We start from the raw sequence: 20,834 nt of genomic DNA on the forward strand, positions 1-20,834 counted from the left end.
TAGCACCGTGGAGTGGCCTCCAACTGGAACGGCCTGGGGGCTCCAGTGGCGGAGCCTGCGGACTTACCATCGTGGAGCTGGCCGGCTTCGGAACGTGGAGAGCTGTGGTGGCCCGCTTTTCGGAGCTCCCGCAACGGCAACTTCTCAACTTCTCCCGCCCGAATTGCGGGGTTGAAAACAACTCGGAGAGGGGCCTTACATCGCCCGGTCCGGCTTCAATGGCCGCGGGACTTGCCATCGGCCGCCGGGAGCTCCAACATCAAGACCCAAAACAGGGCCTTACATCGCCCTGCGCGGCCTTAATGGCCACGGTACTTGCCATCGCCCGCCGGAGGCTTTAACATTGGGAGAAGAATGGAAAACAGTGGAGAGGCAATGACTTTGCCTTCCATCACAGTGAGGAGCAGATTCACTGTGATGGATGTTTGTATAAATTGTGTTAAATGTGTGTCTTGGTTTTTTTTCTTGTTGTATGACTGCAGAAACCAAATTTCGTTTTAACTTCATTTGAGGTTCAAATGACAATAAACAGTATTGTATTGTATTGTATCTGCAAACCCTGTCAATCTGGTGCAAAATGCATAGAATGGATTGGATGGTTGCAAACCAGACCTTGTAAATAGTTGTAAATAATGTTGCAGAGTCTGACTTTGCCAAGTGTTGATTGGATGAGGTGTTGAGCCTTGTCTGGGTTTTCTGTAAATCAGGGTAAATGTTTCCAAGTTGACTCCATCTCGAAGTCCGTTGTGAATACAATGTATTGAACTGTTACATCATTGGGTTAGGGAAATGCCTGTTATGTATGGAGTTAATCGATATCTGTAATTGGGTTATTAAGAGACCACCCCCATGTGGTTCGGCCCCTCGAGGTCCGCGATCACGAGGTTCAGCGTTGATCTTCTGGAAGAGCGCTCGGGACTGCGTGAACTTCTGGAGTGCCTCTGTCTGAGCGAGACCTAGAGGGCTTGAACAGGCAGACGGTGGGATAGGTACAGTGTGTGATCTGTGACAAGCTTTTGGTAAAATAAAATGTAGTTGTTTCAAGTGCTTGATTCAGTGTTTTTACTGAAACTGGACTGGGGGGAAGCTTAGAAATGAGCAATTATCACTTTTCGAGCTGACTTGATCTTGGTTCAAAGTCTCACCTGGAAGTAGAAGATCCAAAGGTGCATCTCGTCGTCAGCACTGCACTCAGCTGTGTACATTCCCTCGTGGTTTTAATAATGATCAGATATGAACCAAGATTTAACCCAACGGGATTACACAGCATTTCACCATTGCACCAGTGAAAGAACTACCCAGTTAGGTCACTCACTTTCTCCAGATCAACACAAATCTTCCTGCTGCAAGTATATCTTCAGATCACTTTTGAAAACTAGTGTTGAATTGGAAGGCTATAATGTTCACCTGGATGCATTGTTCCCTGAAAAGAGTGTTGAAGCTCAATAACGTAGGTGTTATATTTCTTTAAATAACATCTATTACAACGCTAATGATTCCAGTAACCCCAGTAACAGTGTTCGATAACAAATGCAATAGTGTTAGCTAATTTGGTGTAATAGCTACAATAGTATTAACTAATTTAATTGTGCGTCAGAATCTTGAACAACCTCTTTGTCCATTATGTAAGTGAATACGTAAAACAAATGGATTGAAGATGAGTGTACAGACAAAACAAAAGTAAAACTTGCAAAAGCAAAGCACAAAATGCTGGTGGAACTCAGCAGGTCAGGCAGCATCTGTAGAGGGAATGGACAGGTATAATTTTGGGTTGGGACTCTTCTTGAGATCCTGCTATTCGACCATCAATCTTGCAAAAGCAAAATACTGGAGGTTCTGTAAATCTGAAATGAGAATACTGTAAATACTTGGCAGGTCAAAACGGCATATGTCAGGGAGTGAAAATGAGAGTTAATTTATTTTACCTCTGGTTTTTCCAAGTTCTGATGTTAGATCATCCCAAACTCTAAAGTATGTGAAAATACAATGGGAAATGACTCAAATGAACAAATTGCAAGGGGACGCAAGATGAGTACTGATGGGATTGTTCTCCTTTGAACTAACTTGGATTCAATAGGCCAAATGGCCTCCTTTTGTGTTGTTGTAAGATCAGTCCCTGGAAAACATGGATCTTTTTTTGTATCTTAGAAGCCACCTCTCAATAAAATCAGATATCGATGATATAATTCATCACTGCCTTTAGAGCAGCAGTACAGCTTTTGGTTGACTATAGGGAAGGGTGTTTGAAGGACAAGAACCCAAATGTGGCATAAAAGAATCCCTACCCTCCATTATGCTTCAGAAATGAGCAGAAAATATACCACAAAACCATATCTGCGAAATCTTCCAAATGCACTGAAAAGACAAGCAACCAATATTAACATCCCCTGTGGAGGAAGGAACTGCAGGTGCTGGTTTAAACCAAAGATAGAAGGAATGGGTGATGTTTTGGGTTGAGACATTTCCTCAGACTGATGTCAGGGGAGAGGGAGATATATAGATATGGAAGTGTAAGGTGTGAAAATAGGTCAAAGGGAATGGAGATAAGGAAAATATAGAATAGATCATTGTTAGCTGGGTAGACAAAAAATGCTGGAGAAACTCAGCAGGTGAGGCTGCATCTATAGAGAGAAGGAATAGGCGAGTTTTGGGTCGAGACCCTTCTTCAGACTATTAGCTGGGAATTAGCTACTTTTTTTTAATCTCTGTTCAAAGCAAACAGAGATAAAATGTCATCGGCGACAATAAGACTGGTTGAAGAACTGGGAAGGGGGAGGGATGGAGAGAGAGGAAAAGCAAGGGTTACTTGAAGTTAGAGAAGTCAATGTTCATACCGCTGGGGTGTAAGCAGCCCAAACAAAATATGAGGTGCTGTTCCTCCAATTTGCACTCACTCTGACAATGGAGGAAGCCCAGGACAGAAAGGCCAGTGCTGGAATGGGAAAGGGAGTTAAAGTGTTGAGCAACCGGGGGATGACCTCCCAGGTCAACTTACTCAGAATAGAGGCCCTCATTACACACGGCAGGTCATTCACATGCCTCAAACAAGACTACTGAACAGATACTCTATTCCAAACTCTACCAAAGGAAAAGATTATTGGGATACAGAAACAGGTTCAGGGATGTTCTCAAAGCTTCCTTGAAAACAATGCAATATCCCCATTGACTTGAGAGAATCCCTGGCCCATAATCACTTAAAATGGAAAAATAGTCTGGATGGCACAGGGAACCTCTAATACATGTGCCAAGAACCCATAGATGCCTGGTGGCCAACTCAGGACCCATAGAATCGGACCGAAGCAAGTCATCCTCGATATTGAGAGTCTGTTTAAGAATAATTTCTTAATTCACTGGCACATTCACTAAAATATATATATTTTCCATTTTGATGACTCTTAAGATTAATCTTTATTGACAAACAACAAAACAATCACTGTTGCCACAATCTTGTGAACCTGTTGTTAAGAACTGAGATAAACTCAACAATATAATATGTTAGAAGAGCAGAGCAATTATCCCAATATCATAACCATAAAATGACAGGGAGGAGTCAATGTTTTATGGGAATGGAAACTGTTTAATAACTCCAAGAGTTTCTTGGAAATGTCGTTAGCATAGTAAATGAGTGGTAATTAGTATCATAGTACATCTGAATTTTGCAAAAGATAACAATATACTACACAATGACTATGACTGCTCTATGATGATATATACCACACAGATGGTTGTTACATAAAAGGGCTTGCATGGACGGGGGAAAACATTACAGATAAGTGAGAAATGGTTAAAGGAATTAACCGGAGAGTGTTTTTTTTTCAGGTTTGCAGATCGTGGGGTACCAAAAGGAACAGTCCTGAGCCCTCAGCTAATAAGAATATATTATTTTAACTAGATTTGCTCATCATTGAGAGCTAGATGGGAACACAAGCAAAATTACATTAAAAGGAATAATGACTGGTGGTCAAGAAGATGCCAAAAGGAACTGCAGATGCTGCCTGACCTTCTCAGGCTCTAGCAGTTTGTTTTTGAACTGGAATATCAAAATCATCCTTATGGACTAAACAGGGATGTTCTGCAAATCCATCAACTAATGTGTATTTGGTCCAGTGCATAGGTGATCATACTGGGAGGATTGGGTGCACTATTGTTTATTATTATTATTTTAGGGACCTTGCAGCGTGAAAATTAGGTGTTACATTTCCATCTTTGCCAAGGGCTATCCCAAGGTTGGGAAAACTGCTAGTTACATCACCTTTTCTTTTGGAACTTTATATCCAATAAGACCATACAGGCAGCAGCCTCCAATGAAGGCCGCAGGTGAAAAATACCACTCCATAGTTACAGTGAATGGTCATCACTGCAGACACTGCAGACCGGTGCTAAAACATAGCATGCTGTGATGAACATATGATGAATGTTTGACGGCATTGGGTCTATATTCGCTGGAGTTTAGAAGAATGAGGGGGGACCTCATTAAAACGTACAGAATAGTGAAAGGCTTGAATTGAGTGGATGTGAAGAGGATGTTTCCACTGGTGGGAGAGTCTAGGACTAGAGGTCATAGCCTCAGAATTAAAGGATGTTCTTTTAGGAACGAAATGAGGAGGAATTTCTTTAGTCAGAGGGTGGTGAATCTGTGGAATTCATTGCTACAGAAGGCTGTGGAGGCAAAGTCAGTGGATATATTTAAGGCAGAGATAGATTCTTGATTCGAATGGGTGTCAGAGGATATGGGGAGAAGGCAGGAGAAAGGGGTTAGGAGGGAGAGATAGATCAGCCATGCTTGAATGGCGGAATAGACGATGGGCCGAATGGCCCAATTCTACTCCTATCACTTACAATCTTATGGCTCACCTAAACAGCTGGGCTCTAGTTCAATGGAAATGGGTTGTTCCTGATGAACCATTTATCCAGCCAGTCAGCCATTTTCAGCTGTCATGGCCTTATTTGTAGTTTTATTAACTTGAGATACTGCTGGTTTCTTCACAGCCTGAATAGCACACTTTCCTTAATAAAAAATGGCACAAAAATATAAGAGAGAGAGAAAAAAAAGCACGTCCCAGACTGCTTAAACATTTCAGTTGTTTAAATGACATGGGCTAGTTGATGAGGCATGTGGAGATTGCCCTGTGCCAATATGAGCAATTCACAACAGATATGAGTAAGCTTTTCAAGGTAACCAAAGCTAATTGCTTTTGTGCACTTTGCTCATGTGATTTTAGAATGCATAGCTCACTAAAAAGGCAATGCTGTTTTTCCGCTCCTGCTCTGTGCCTCCTCAAGCCCTCTACTGCTCTATCTCCTTGTTGACTTCAGAAATCTTATCAAAACTCTTAAAACAAATTCTTAGGAAGAAAACAGAAAACGCTGGAAATACACAAGAGATCAGGCTGCATCCACAGACAAAGAACAGTTTCAGGTTGATAATCTTTCATCATGATTTGGAGCAGATTTCAGATTTCCAGTATCCATTGCAAATTGCTTTTAAACAAATTCTTGGTCTCAATTGCTATTCTTCATCTGTGAACTGCTCCAGAATATTTTCCTGCATTAACAGTTGGAATGCATTAGGTGTGGCTCAATTTAGCTCACACTCCCTACCAAGAAGGTGACACGTTTGTGCCCCACTACATAATGCAAAACCCAGGCTTACAATTCAATGCAGTCACCAAGGCAGTCTGCAGTTTTGGAGTTGTTATAATATAAATGATAAAGTTTCTTTCTTTCTTTTGAATTCCTTAAAACGGTCCTTAAAAGCGAAAGAGTGCTATCTGGTCAATACCTTCCTCTCATTAAACTCCACTTATGTTGGTCTATTTAGCCCATTATTACATGCTGCGTGCAAACTGGCCACCATGTTTGCTGCATCACAAGTGACTGCACCTTAAAATTATGCAATAAAGTGATTTTAGATGGTCCGAAGAAAAGCACAACAAAAATGCCAGTTGATTTACAAATTTAAATGATTTTAGTTGACATTTTCTTTATGTCGGCCCATTTAAAGTTACTTTGCCGATATTTCTAAGGTTTCCCTGGTCTACTCTCTGGATTCCTACGCAGACAGATCGCATATCCTGTGCTTGTAATTTTATCGACAGATATTGATAGGGAAATTGAAGGAGATGCCAATCTGCAAACATAGTAGCCAAAACCTCCCCAGTGACATATGGTCATAGGCCCCCCTCGGTCATGACTGACCATGGGTGATGCATCCTAGTTGTTGGCTGCTTGCTCCAAACCTCGGCTAGAGCAGCGTCGCTTACGATGATGTGTGGTCGGATGCAAGCCTGTGCGATGTCATACGGAGGACAGACTGTTGCCCATGCAGCACGTCCCCCCTCTCCATGTCACTGATCGATCCAAAGGAACAGCAGTTCCGTTACAGTTTGGCACCAGCGCTGTCGCAGGAGCTGCCAGAGCAAGGTGGTAGATAACGACGAACTGCCTTAGGGGCTTCGACTCTGGATTTTCTTGAGGTTTACTCCAGGAGCCTTTTCCATGACTGGATGTGGCCACAAGGCAGTGGCGGTTTTAAATCAGTGTTTTCCCTCTCCTAGATGGACTGCCTTCCCAGGCTGACGAGCACCATCTACCCGAGACTCGTGGGGGCGGGAACGTCTACCTTCCCGCGCAGGTCTATAGCACCTGTCCACTCCCAGTACATTTGGTAGTGCATGAGGAAAGAATAATGTTCTGCACAATGTGCACCAAACCAACTAAATATTCAGACATAAGGAACAGCAGATGCTGGTTTACCCAATCTGAAACATAGAAACAGGCCCTGCAGCCCACCGAGTCCATGCTGACCAACCACCCATTCATGCTAGTTCTATGTTATCCGATTTTTGCATCCAGTCACCACACATTGGGGGGAAACTGGAGGCCAATAAACCTACAAACTTGCACGTCTCTTGAATGTGGGAGGAAACTGGAGCACCCGGAGGAAGCCCATGTAGTCACAGCGAGAATGTGTAAACTCCTCGCAGACAGCATTTGAGGTCGGGATCGACCCCAGGTCTCTGGTGCTGTGAGATAGCACCTCCACCAGATGCGCCACTGTGCCAATGGAAACTCGAATTCACATTCCAACTGAAAGATGCATTTTAAAGTAGTCCCTCTCCTTCTCTCTCCTCGTGCATGTGTGAACAGATACTCAGCTACAGACAATCGTTCCCAGATTACAATAGGGTTCTATTACCCAGAACTGTTGGAACTGTGTGGGTGGGAATGACAGAACAACTGTGAAGGAAGAGCAACCCAGGAAGAGCGGCTGCCAGTCGGCCTCACTAACTCAGTGATTGAACGTGTGAGTGTGCTCAGCCCTCCCAGCTCTGACCTGCCTGACCTAGCCCCTGATTGTTGCAGGTTGAGGGTTTGTTGGAGAGAAGGCAGGTTGGAGAGTTGGAAATGCACCCCTTGCCACAGGGTGGAAGTTGCCTGTAGCAGCTGGGAAATTCATCTCAATTCTTCCTGTCCGTCTCCCAAATGCTCGTTTTTATGTATGTGGTTTCGGGCTTGTAACCCAGGGATGACCTTATTGGGTACCTGCACTCAGTGCAGCTTTATTTAGATGTTAAAATCTTATCTGCATTCAGTGATCATTAGTGTTTACTTTCTTCTCTATTAGTTCCTTATTTTACTGCATTAAAGGTGCATTATAAATACGAGTTATGTGCTTTTGAAATAACCTAAAACACTGGGTTTGAAATAACCTACCAAAATATATGCCACACTGGTGGACCTAACATGTATAAAAGTGATGTAATCTTTTTCAACTGTGACACTGAAACACATTTCTATATGCAGCACTGTATAATCCTGTGGACAGATAGAAATGTAATGTTACAAATTAAATCAACAAAGAAAGATGAAAAGAAAACTTTTTTCGAGACACAATGTGGAATATGTGAGGCCAGACTACTTAAACAAGCCATTTTCAAATTAATGCTAGTTTATATTTCGACAAAACTACTTGTGCTAAGTACTTGAGCATATCTCTCTCTGTATAGAAATGAATGGACATTTGCATTACACAACATTAACATTTTTATACTGGAACATTCCATTTTCTATGAGGCAGAGAATGGGAATGCAGAGAATAGAGAAGGGTGCAGTGCATATTCAAAAGCAAATCTGCATCAGTCTATAATTAGATTTATTCCTAAAGTCATGATGTCATCATATATATTTTGTATTGAGCTTCATGTGCCAACTATGTCAGAATATGTATTTCCTCATGATGCCAATCGTATGTTTATAAATGGGAGATATGGCCCAGCTGTGAATTCAATGCTTTGTACAACATCCCTTACATTTTTCCTACATTAATTACTGTTAATTAGCCCAAGGCTGGAGATCGACATGACAAGAAATCTGTTTTGGCAAAGTAATTAATGATGATAATTTACTTAGGCATTAAGGGGATTTCGAGCATTGTGTTGCAGTGGTATGGATGCACTGGACTGAGGCCAACTGAAGCTTTTTTCCCCCCCAAGGAGAAATAAGTAATGGAGAGGTTTATTGGCATATCTGTATCACATATATTCTCATCAAACAACTCCTGGCTCTTTTTGGTAGAGAGACAAGTGCCAGTTATTGTGGATACTCTGTGGTTCCTGTGGGCTGGGAGTCAACAGGTCACCTCTGAGACACTGTTTTAGAAGAACAACATTTGTGGGGTCTGAGAACTCCAGAATCTATACATAACTAAAGCTCTGATCTTGTTATCTTCCGGTTGCGCAGTCATTCTATATGCGCAAAAGCGTTACGCAATAGCGCTACGATTTTTCGCCAGTTTACTCACCATTCTCCTGCGCTGCGATTGCACCAAGTTTCGTTCTGATTGGTGGTCTAATGTAAATTTTAGCAAGGTTTAAAAACCTTAAAAAACGCGTGTGCGCAGATCGATCTCTCCTTCAGCGCCATGTGGATATGTCTTTTCTCCTGTCACTACGTGGGACGGTCCGCCCCTTCCTGCACCATCGCGTCGTTACTGGAGCAGTGGATTCGCAACAAAGCAACTTATATTTAGGGGTATGTCTCTTTGATTTGATAGTCACAATAAAAAATATCATGGCACTCACGGCCCTTCGGAATATGTTGCCCTATAACTCTCAAAATACATTTCACACATAATTTTTGATTTATGAAATTTTTCCAAATTAAAGTGTTTTTCCAGCAAAAATATCCTTTTTGTGAATCTATATGTATAAAACATTTTCACTGGAAATGGAAGATACCCAGGACTAAGTAATTTAACACGGACAGTCCGTATCCTGGGAGATCCTTCCATATAAAACTAGTATTTGCATAGCACATTAAAATATTCCAAGGTGCACCACAAGAGCAGATTCAAACCTAATTTGACACTGATCAAACGGTTAGGATCATTAACCTGAAACTAGGACCAAAAAGTAGGAATTACGGAGCATTTGAAAAGAAACAGGAGTAAAAAGGCACAGAGAAAATTCCAGGGTTTACAAGCTTGGCAACTGAAGGCACAGTCCAGGTTAATTGAAAATGGGAATGTGCAGGACACTTGAATTGGGGTGCAAACATTTCAGAGGGCTGGAAAGCTGCGACATTGCAGATAAATAAGTGGGTGGAAATTGAGGGATCTGAATATAAAGACATTTCTTGAAGCTGCAATTACCTCTCATCCAGGCCTGACATACCTACCTTTTGGTGGTAGTCCCTTCGAAAGGATAGATGATTTGCCCATTGTTACAGATCTCACAGATGAAGCCTTTCTGGCTGCAAAGGCTACAACTATATACGTGGGCACTGGCAAATTTGTTGATCTTCACGAGGAATGGAGCAAGCTTGCCTTCAAAGACCTATGAGAAAAGGGAAGAAAAAATGTATCAGACCACAGACAGGCCATTAAAATTGGATTTATCTGCTATTAATTCCTCATCTGTGATTTTGTTACCTCCAAGTTCAATTATCTGGATTCTTATTCTTCACCCACCATACACATCACTCCTCAAATCTTGACTGGCACCACATGTCTTTTTTTTCACAGGGATGGGTGGGGGGGGGCTTTTACCTCTTTAATTCCTGATGAAGATTGGCCAGCTTAGCAGTGAACAGGCCTCAAAACCTCTCTTTCGCATTTTGAGACAGCAAATATATAAATAAATGATATTTATGTGTTCTATCGAGCTGGAGAATACCTTCTGAGCAAAGAAATCACCTCAGGTTACAGTTTGCTCAGCTTGACAAAGGTGTCAAACTGGTCTCAACCAATGTCACTGTTAATTTTCTTCAGGGATGCAGCCTGACCCGCTGAGTTACTTTAGCATTTTGTGTCTACAGTGTAAACCAGCATCTGTAGTTCCTTCCTACGCAGCTGTAAATCTTGCCTTTGAATCTGCTGGTTGTAGTTTCAAACTCCACTACAGAGAGCACCAAATCTAGGCTATCATTGCAGTGGAGTGCTGAACGAGTGTTGTGATGGTGGAGTTGTCATTTTTATGAGACATTAAACCTAGTGAGACATTAAACCAAGTCTGTCATCTTAAATGAATGTGAAAGATTCCATGGAGTAGAGTAAGGAAATTCACTACAATGTCAATATTTATTTTTCACATATAAATCAGATGAGATGGTCACTATCAGAGGGAGCTTCTTGTGTGCAATTTGCCTACTGCATTTTAACCACTACAATGTTACGTCAAAAGTATTTAATTGATTGTGATGCACTTTAAGGTTTTCATAATTTCTGAATTAACTACATAAATGCAAGCTTGTCTTCTGTTTCTACAACTTCCTCTATTACTATTCTGTCTGAAAAGAAAATGATCCGTGTTTACAACCAACTGCTGCATGATTTCAATTTATCTGGATTTATCCAAACACTTTTAATGTGCTTGCAGCAGGTCGATATTTTTCCTAGGGCTCCAGTGCATGGAATTAACATCTTATGTATGCCCACAATAAATTGCTTCAAATATAACGACTGCACACCATACTCTTCTGTCATTTCTAAACATTAGCAAATGTCAGAAGCTTTTGTTTTCAGACTAAATCTACAGTATGCCCTTTATTTACAGTAGCTTCTGCAAATAGAGACTTTCTCATTATTTACTGACTTAAAGAAATCTTGAACTCTTCTATTAAAACTCAATTTTTGTTTTTTAGCTCTAGCTTCAGTCTCTCCACAAAATGAGAGACATCTCATCTCTGATGTCATCTTGGCAAATCTCTTCCATACCTTTTATAAGGCCTTGACATCCTTCCAATGTATGCTCCTAGAATCGATTGCAATACTTCAACTGAGTCTCATCCGATCATTTATAAAAGGCTTGGCATAACATCTCTCTTTTAATAAAGGGAAAAATACACATGCTTGTTTTCAACACCTTTCTCAACTTACCCTGCTACCCGCAAACATTTGTGTACTTGAACCATTAGGATCTCCATGTTCCTGCAGCCCTTTGAATAATGTATCAGCTTAGATTGGATCTCCTCAGGCTTCCTCACAAATACACATGCTCAAGTTTCTCAAGTTTAAGAGTGATCTGTACTATTTGCCTATTTCACCAATTTAAGTCCTATTGCTGTTTGCCTCTATCTTCCCTATTTATTTAGTTTCAAATTTTGAAAATATTGTAATGTTGTCCATGTATGTCCTACTGAGTGGAAAAATAACACTGCACAACTAATGTTCCAAGAATTGACAAAGCAATAAAATTGATCCAGATGGGTTTAAAGTACTCTTTCCATAGCATATTTGCAACAGGGTTCCTTATTCAATAAGTCTTAGGAATAAATCGTCAAAATCTTTCAAGAATGGGGAGAAGGCAGGCACGGGCTATTGATGGGGGACGATCAGCCATGATCACGGTGAATGGCGGTGCTGGCTCGAAGGGCCACCTCCTGCACCTATTTTCTATGTTTCTAAGAATGATGCAGGCAAATAATACAAAATATCTGCTTAGTGGACAAAGTTCAGCTGCTAATGTGAATGAACCAAAGTTAAAGAAGCTGTAATGGCTCACCTGTAGGTGTCCACTTATTAAAAGGTTAATTATGTACAATTTTGTTCAACTTGAAGGGTTTAAAGGGTTTAAAGGCAAAATAGTTTATATGTGGACAATTGTATTTTTGAATTTCAAATTGGACTTCCTCATGGGGTGGGACAAATAAAATCAACTTTCACCAATCTTTGCTTCAGTTTTAAATGGTGAGACACAGGAGGAGCCCGGTCAGGACTCACCCCACAGAGCCCAGTCCCTCCACGCACTAGATTCTCCCAACCCCTGCAGAGTAGTTCCACAGCAACGGATTGAGTGGCCCCCAGCCAGCAACCAGAATGATTGGCTGCAGTTTGACAAAGGCGTGACCAACATCATTCATGCCACAACCTAAGGTAGATCGCCGACTCCAAACAATGACTGCCATCATAGTCAGTTATGCCTCTGAAAGATTAGGCCATCGCGAGAAAGGTAACACCAAGCCCACCGCCTACACCATGAACTGCAGGGCCACCAAAATACATCAACTGCGGCTGGAGCTTCGAACCCTCAAAAGCCAGTACAAAGACATCTACCGAAGAGGAGAAGCAAGCCTTGGCCGACCTACGAAACATCCTAAGGAAAGGGCTTATGACGCTCCACAGAGCAGAGTGGCACAGGCGATGAGGAAGCGAGAGAGCTAGGAAGCGAGCTGCGTTCATTTCCAATCCCTTTGGCTTTACCAGGCGATTACTTGGGGACAAGCGCAGTGGCCGCCTCATGTGCTCAACAGATGAAGTAAATCGCTTCCTCCATGACATCCTGAGCGATCCAATGAGGGAACAGGAGCTCGAACCAAACAAAGCTCTCATCAGCCCAGCCCCCCCAACAACAGAGTTTAATCTGAAGGAGGTGTGAAGGAGGTTGAAGAGGTCATCAATGCGGCACGCTCAGCCTCTGCTCCAGGCCCTAGTGGAGTACCATACATAGTGTACAAGCGCTGTCCCAGAGCTCCTTCGATACCTATGGAAGATCTCGAAGGTGGTATGGCGAAGGGGGAGAGTTGCTGACCAGTGGAGGAGCGCTGAGAGGAAAACTCAAAGAACATCAATCAGTTTTGGTCAATCTCGCTGCTGAGCGTCGAAGGGAAGGTGTTTTTCAGCATTGTCTCCCGAAGATTAGCTGAGTTTCTCCTCAAAAACAGCTACATTAACCCCTCAGTGCAGAAGGGTGGGCTTCCGGTAGTTCCCGGCTGCTTGGAGCACACTGGAGTAGTCACGCTGCTCATTAGAGAAGCCCATGAAAACAGAGGCAACCTAGTTGTTCTGTGGTTGGACCTCACCAATGCCTATGGGTCCATACCGCACAAACTGGTTGAGCTTGCACTACACTGACACCATGTTCCCAGCAAGATCGAGGTCCTGATCCTGGATTATTACTATAATTTCAGGCTGAGGGTGACTTCTGGGTCAGAAACATCAGACTGGCATCGGCTTGGAAAAGGAATAATAACGGGCTGCACCATTTCTTATTATTTTTGCTCTTGCCATGAACATGGTGGCCAAGTCAGCTGAGGTGGAATGCAGAGGCCCCCTAACCAAGCCTGGTGTACGACAGCCCCCAATAAGAACTTTTATGGATGACCTTACCATCACCACAACATCGGTCCCAGGAAGTAGGTGGATCCTACAAGGTCTTGAGAAACTTATCACCTGGGCAAGGATGAGTTTCAAGCCAACAAAGTCAAGGTCCCGTTTTGTGCTGAAGAAGGGGAAGGTGACTGCCAAATTCCATTTCTTACTATCCGGAACTGCCGTTTCCTCCATCACTGACCAACCTGTCAAGAGTTTGGGGAAGATTTTTGACGCAACTCTGAAAGACTCTGCCGCCATTCAAAAGTCCATCCAAGACCTTGATGCCTGGCTCACCAAAGTCGACAAGTCAGGTCTGCCAGGCAGATTCAAGGCCTGGATCTGTCAGCATTCCATCCTGCCCCAAGTCCTGTGGCCTCTGCTGGTTTTGGCTGTTCCATTGACCACAGTTGAGTCCCTCGAAAGGAAGATCAGCGGCTTTCTCCGCAGGTGGCTCGACCTTCCCCACAGCCTCAACAGTGCAGCACTGTATGGGACCAGTAACATCTTGCAGCTCCCATTCAGTGGCCTCACAGGAGAGTTGATGGTGGCGCGAACAAGAGATGCTCTGCCGTACAGGGTCTCCAGGAACCAGAAGGTGTCATCGGCTGGCATCGAGGTGAGAACAGGGAGGAAATGGAGGGCAGAGTCACGCCTAAGGCAAAAGGCATTGGTGGGAGTCATGGCAACTGGCAGAGCGGGTTTGGGATACTTCCCTAAGACACCGGTTGACAAGGCCCAGGGCAAGGAGAGACACCATCTAATCCAGGAAGAGGTCCGAGCAGGTGTGGAGGAAGAGCGTGTGAGCAGGACAGTGGGGCTCAGGCAGCAGGGAGCGTGGACAAGGTGGGAGAGCATACCGCAGCGCAGGATTACCTGGTCAAACATCATGCAGGCAGACTTCCAGCACATCCAGTTCCTTGTCCATGCTGTCTATGATGCTCTACCAAGCCAAGCAAGAGCGAGACACCTTCCTGCCCACTTTGCTCTGGAAAAGGATCATTAAAACATCTCCTCAGCATCTGCCCAAAAGTCCCTTGGGGAAGATCGCTATCAGTGGAGCCATGACCAGGTGCTCAAGGTGGTTGCTGAGATCATAGCCACTGCCATCAGTAACAGCAAACACCACCACGCCCCAAAGAAATCAATTACTTTTGTCAAAGCTGGAGAGAAGCCCCGACCACAACCAAAAACAAGGACGGGCCTCCTCTACATAGCCTCTGACTGGCAGCTACACGTCGATGGGCAAACAGCTGAAATTTCCACGGCGACATCACTCCGGCCAGACATGATCATCACCTCCGAAGTGACAAAACAGCTGACCATTCTGGAGCTGACAGCGCCCTGGGAAGAGTGTATTGAAGAGGCTAACGAGAGGAAACGTGCAAAGTACCAGGATGTGTGGAGATGTGCCAGGACAGAGGCTGGAAGACATACTATGAGCCCATAGAGGTGGTCTGTCGAGGCTTTGCAGGACGCAAGTCTGCAAAGTTCTCAACCAGTTGGGCATTACGGGGCTGGCAAAGAAGAGGGCCATTCAATCCGCAAGCGAAGCCGCAGAGAAAGCCACTAGGTGGCTTTGGATTAAGAGGGCTGATCCATGGGTGGTTGCTGCTGGGACGCAAGTCGGGGCTTGATCAACCCCGGCTGGTCGCCTGGGCGAGGGTGTCTGATGATGTGAGACCCGAAACATCCGATGATTCCAGGTCACATCCATGAGGATACGTCACAGCGCATCTAGAAGATGTATCTTTCACACTCACACATTGATGTATTTACTTTCTTAAGTGTTTGAGAAGATTTGACATGTCTCCAAGAATTCTCTCAGACTTCTAAAATGCACAATAAGAAGTATTCTAATGGAAGCAACTTAACCTAGTAATGGCAACTGCTTTGCTCTTGACTGCCAGAATCTATCGAGTGTGGTGAACACAGCCCAGTCCATCACAAGCTGGTAACTTCCTTCTCTCCAGACCATCTTCACAGTGCATTGCATCAGGAAGGCTGGAAGCATCAAGGATGTCTGCCACCCTGGCCTTTTCCTTTTCTCTCTTCTACCTTCTGGGAGAAGATAGGAGCTTGAAAGTTTGAATGTTCAGACTTAAGAACAGCTTCTTCCCCATAGATATCAGACTCCTGAACCAACCACCTCTCATTTTCGGGAGTGCTTCCGTATACTTTTACACTTAACTATCTCATTCTGGTTATTGTTTTTTTTTGCATTTCTTTGAACTGCTCTCCAATCTTGCAGCATTCTGATGTAATTGTCTTGAGTTAGACTGCTCTCCACTGTTTTGTTGTATTATACTGTTTACTCCGAGCTTCACATGATCAAGGACTTTCATTACTCACTTGTGTATATGACAATAAACTAACCTGAACCTGAGTTTTAAGCAGTGGCCACTCTCTGCACAGGTAATGTCGACTAAAGTTTCATTTTAAATGTCATTTATCACATCTGAAGTCACAATGCCTCAATCCTGGTTCAGCATTCTTGTTCTCGTCAGAATGTACAGGTTTTCAGTCCTGCACCAGACCAGATGAGATAGGCTGACATTCCTGTGCAGTACTGAGGGAGTGCTACATGATGCAGCTGTTGTCTATTTTCTGGATGGTTTGTCCAGAACATTGGTCTCCTGGGTTGATGTCAAATTCCACAGCACTATTTGAAGGGCAGAGAAGTTTCCCCAGTATTGTGGTCACTTATCCATCAGCCAAAGTACTTTATCAGCTCATTATGGGACTAGCATTTGTTGAACTTTTCAGTGCAAAAATGTTTGCCTCTTTTTCATTGTTGCAACAATTCAACATATCAAAAGTATTATATAGGGAGTGAAATACTTCACAACCTAACAGCCTTCTCCTGCCTCCTGCTGGATAAAGTTCCATCCCTTAGATATTAAAGTGTACACTCTCTCCTACAAGATTATATATTTCAAATCACATAACATGTTCATATTCAGAAATAAAAACATTTGCAACAATTATAATATACATGCTAGGTCCATGTTGGTGTTTAATGTATCCATTTGGACAAATTGATTTGCTGAAAGACAGAACAATGAGAAGTGCTTAAGTGGAACCGAGCCAATTTATCCTACACTTTCCTAGAATATCCGCGTACCACTTGGAGCTTTCTATGTTAAAACATCTGACGCAGACATAAGACCACTGCCAACTGAGGTTCGTGGAAAGGGAATTTACAGTTATATAGTTCCTTTTACAGCATGAATATGTTTCACACAGTACTTTTTGAAGTGCATGTATTGTAGAACAAGAAATGAGGCAATCAATTTGTGTACAGCAAGATCCTATTATATGGAAAGCAATAACAAATGTTTCAGTTGTGCAAGGTGAGGGATAAATATTGTCCAAGTCATTGAGCAGAATGCCTTTGTTCTTATTTTGAATAACATTATGAGAATGTGGACCAAGTTTTAATTTAATGCTTTGCCTGACATTTCAGGTAATGCCACACTGCCTCAGTACTACAATGAAATGCCAGCCTACCTTTTATCCTGTTAAGTAAGCCTAGAACATACAATGTTATGACTAGGAAGTGAAAGCACTATCAACTGAATCAGCTCACAAAGATTTCCAAAGGCATGTTTTTGCTTTCATACTAGGTAGAGAGAAAAATGAGCAGGAGGAAGGAACACAGGAGCTTCGATTTGAAATGTGGAAGGGAACTTGCAGGCCAGTTAGCAGCTTGATAGTTGAGAGGTATGAAGGTGAGATTCCATTTGTAAAAGGCGACATGCTGGCCAGACTCCCGCTTCAATTAGTTCTTATAAAATCTAAACAGTCTGCTTTCCTCTCAAGTGATTAATGGCAAATTCAGTAAATTAATGAGGAAAAAAGTAGACTCCTGCTTCTTGCCAGGTTTTATTAATTGGTTAGCAGCATAGTTGAATCCTGATGAAAGTACAATCGGAAAGCCAAGAATGTTACACTTAAGCAAGGTTCCCCATAAATTTCATTATGTAAAATAACAACAGGCAAATTGCAAAATGTTGTTACAAGTTTTGTTTGAATGAATAGATGAATATGATTAAAATAGTTCCAGATTCATTCTCCAGGCTGTGGTGGGAACTGCAAGGACACAACATTTCACTATCCTATGCCTGTATTAGCGGTGACAAATACACAAAAGGTAAGGATCAACAGCAGCCATCCAAGTCTTCCAGCCTGTTACGCCATTCTTCAAGACCACGTCTGATTTTCCTGTGCTTTCCCCAGACACTTTGATTTCCTTAATAGGTTCTGCATCGTTCTGCAGAAGGACCTAGTTGCAGAATGATGTACATAATCTTTTACTTCTCATTGACATTCTGCCGCTAGATAAGCTCATCTGAAAACTGCCCATTTCCACACATCTGCTGACACAGAGACCTCGACTTCATCACCGTGCCTCTGGATCCATCCACTATCTCCAAATTATGAGGCAGCTTGCCTAAGTGATTGGTGAGCATAAATTCTTTCCAATTAAGCGTTGGGGCAAGTGAAGCCACGTACTTTTGTACTGTTGTAAAGTGTTTCCTGCTAGTGACTCCATCTCTCGCCCCAGCAACTGCACAAAATTGAACAGCCCCATTTACAAATTGGTTGCTATATTTCATCCGAATCATAGCCTGCCCACAACCGGAACCTAAAATTCCACTTTTATTACCCTGCCAAACTCAACTGCAATTAATCTATTGTCAAAACTATGGCCTTGTTACTTTCATAATTAGCTATTCCATTGTACTCTTGGCCAGTCTCCCTTGTTTGATCTAGAGTAAATCTGAGGTCATCCACAAAAGCCAACTGTCCATGTCCTAGTTTGTGCCAAATCCTGCTCATCCATCAACTCCATGCTTATGATTTTCCAAGGAAAATATATAAATCCATTTATATATTTTTTACACTATCCAAGACTCCCCATGTCCCTTTCTTTGTAATCTCATGTACAATAACCTTCAAACTCAACCAGTTTTGTTGTCTTGATCATCCTCAAAAATAATTAACTCTGCTTTCGTGCCATTAAAATTTGGAATTTCCAACCTTCTCTTTTTCTTTTACGACACTTAATACCTATTTGTGACAGACATTGTCTGTCAATGTTTCTGTAACATGTGGGCCATTTTACTATGTTAAAGATGTTACTGAAATGCCAGTTGTTGATACAAGTTATTGATTACTAGAACTGAATGGATAATGATTCATTAATCCAATCTTAAAACTAACTCCAGTCTCTTCCCTGGTAGCATTACTGTGGTGGAAAATGCAATGATAAAATTCTGACTGTCCATATTAACTGTTCGCTATCTGGAATATTAAAAACAAACTTAACGTACTACTTGAGAAAGGCGAATGAACGGCAAAGTAAAATATTCCAGATGAATGTCAAAAAGATGTTATGTTTTCAAACACAATGTCAATCTTATGATTACACTTCACTACAGACAATGAAAGGGATATGGAATTAACAATCGCTGCCTGAGAAACCATATAAAACACAACGTCTGAGTCACCAATATGCACAACAACCTTCTGGGAAATTAATCTTTACTGGTTTAACTTACAATTGCATAGAGCATAAAATAAAAGACATTGCACAGAAGCAAGAGTATTTGAAATAATTATTCTGTGCTGTATTTGTATTCCACAAGCTCCCTCCTATACTTTTCTACTTAAATCTATCAGCATAACCTATTCTAATTTTCTAGTAAATCTTTCTAGTTTAAGTAATTTACTTCAATTATCTGGGCTGTGGCGGACGGCGATGCGCGGCGGGCGGGTATCCGAATGCGAGTCGACTGTGATCGAGCGGGGCCATGGCGAGCGGGCGGCAACCAAATGACTGTGAGTCGGGGGGGGGGGGGGGGGAGGTAACTCGCAGTGCGTGGAAAACAGTGTGCAGCAGGCGGCGCATGGAAAACAGTGACGTCATCAGCTTGTTTACTTTCAAAGATATTTCAGATTTGTGAAAATTTTCATAAATAACTCAAGAAATAAAGTTCGAAATTTTCATGTAAGCCGGTTTTTGATTTCACGGGATAAAACTCTACAGGAATATGTAAAAAATTTACGGTCAGAGCGTCATGTTTTCGAGCAGTATGATTATACAAATAAACAAACAAACAAACACACACACACACACACACACAAAATCAGACTTTTAATAGTTACTAGACCAAGTGCAGACCCATTGGGTCTGTTCCCCCAACACGTGTTTCCAGGGGGCGGGGGGGCGGGGTGGCATCACATACACTAACTACCCCCACACACACACTAACCACCCCCCCCCCCCACACACACACACTAACCACCCCCCCCCACACACACACACACACACACACTAACCACCACCCCCCCCCACACACACTAACCACCACCCCCCCCCCCCCACACACACCCCCCCCCCCCCCCACACACACACACGCACACACACATGCACACAACCCCCCCCCCACCCCCCCCCCCCCCCCACCCACCCCCCGCACCCCCCCCCCACACACACACACACACACACCCACCACCCCCCCACACACACACACTACCACCACCCCCCCCCCCCCACACACACACACACACACACCCCCCCCCCAACACACACCCTAACCCCCCCCCCCCCCCCCAACACACACACTAACCACCCCCCCAACTCACACTACTTGAAATTGCATACCACCACATGCAGGAACAGCTTTCTTCCCCCTGTTGTCATACTAATCAACAGTCCCTCACACAGCCTAGGGTGTAGTCGCAAGCTCTCAAACTACAACAATGCTGACCTTGCACTTCTTTCAATCTGCTCTTTCTCTGTAGCTGTAATGCCATAAAGCTATAATATTATGTTCTGTACTTTGGTATTTTTATCTTTTCACTGTCTGTTGTACTTGTGTATGATTTAATTGTTCGTGTGTATCATATAATTTGACTCGTATGCAAACAAGGTTTTTCACTGTATCTTGGCAATAATAAACCAATACGTAATAATAATAATAAATGTTATCATAGTTACAAGCTGATGTAAAAAGTATTCCTCTTGTCAGCTTCATTTCCTTGGCCAATTGCCTGAAGCCTGTGCCTTTTAACTTAGGGGCATTCCACTGATGTAAACATGTCCTCTCTATTAATTTTATCTACATGTTTCAGGTTTTAAAACAATTATGAAATCACTTCTGCTGCTTATTTGATAACCCAAATTCCAGAAGATCCCGACAGGCCATGCGGCAGATGTTGCCAATGGGCCACGGCTATT

At 42.9% G+C, this 20,834-nt stretch overlaps 1 protein-coding gene and 1 pseudogene across 2 annotated transcripts in view; one reads left to right on the plus strand and one right to left on the minus strand.

The window, feature by feature from the left end:
• The window catches only part of plekhm3 (pleckstrin homology domain containing, family M, member 3), a 130,351-nt gene that overhangs the window by 3,687 nt on the left and 105,830 nt on the right, over positions 1-20,834 (minus strand). For both annotated transcript variants that reach the window (XM_055638349.1, XM_055638350.1), the window contains one exon: positions 9,679-9,836. In XM_055638349.1, coding sequence (XP_055494324.1) covers positions 9,679-9,836 — 158 coding nt within the window. The remainder of the gene's footprint in view (positions 1-9,678; positions 9,837-20,834) is intronic.
• LOC129698915 (uncharacterized) lies at positions 10,896-18,901 on the plus strand (annotated as a pseudogene).

The sequence above is a fragment of the Leucoraja erinacea genome, chromosome 7 (genome assembly GCF_028641065.1).
Source record: "Leucoraja erinacea ecotype New England chromosome 7, Leri_hhj_1, whole genome shotgun sequence".
Classification (NCBI taxonomy): Eukaryota; Metazoa; Chordata; class Chondrichthyes; order Rajiformes; family Rajidae; genus Leucoraja; species Leucoraja erinaceus.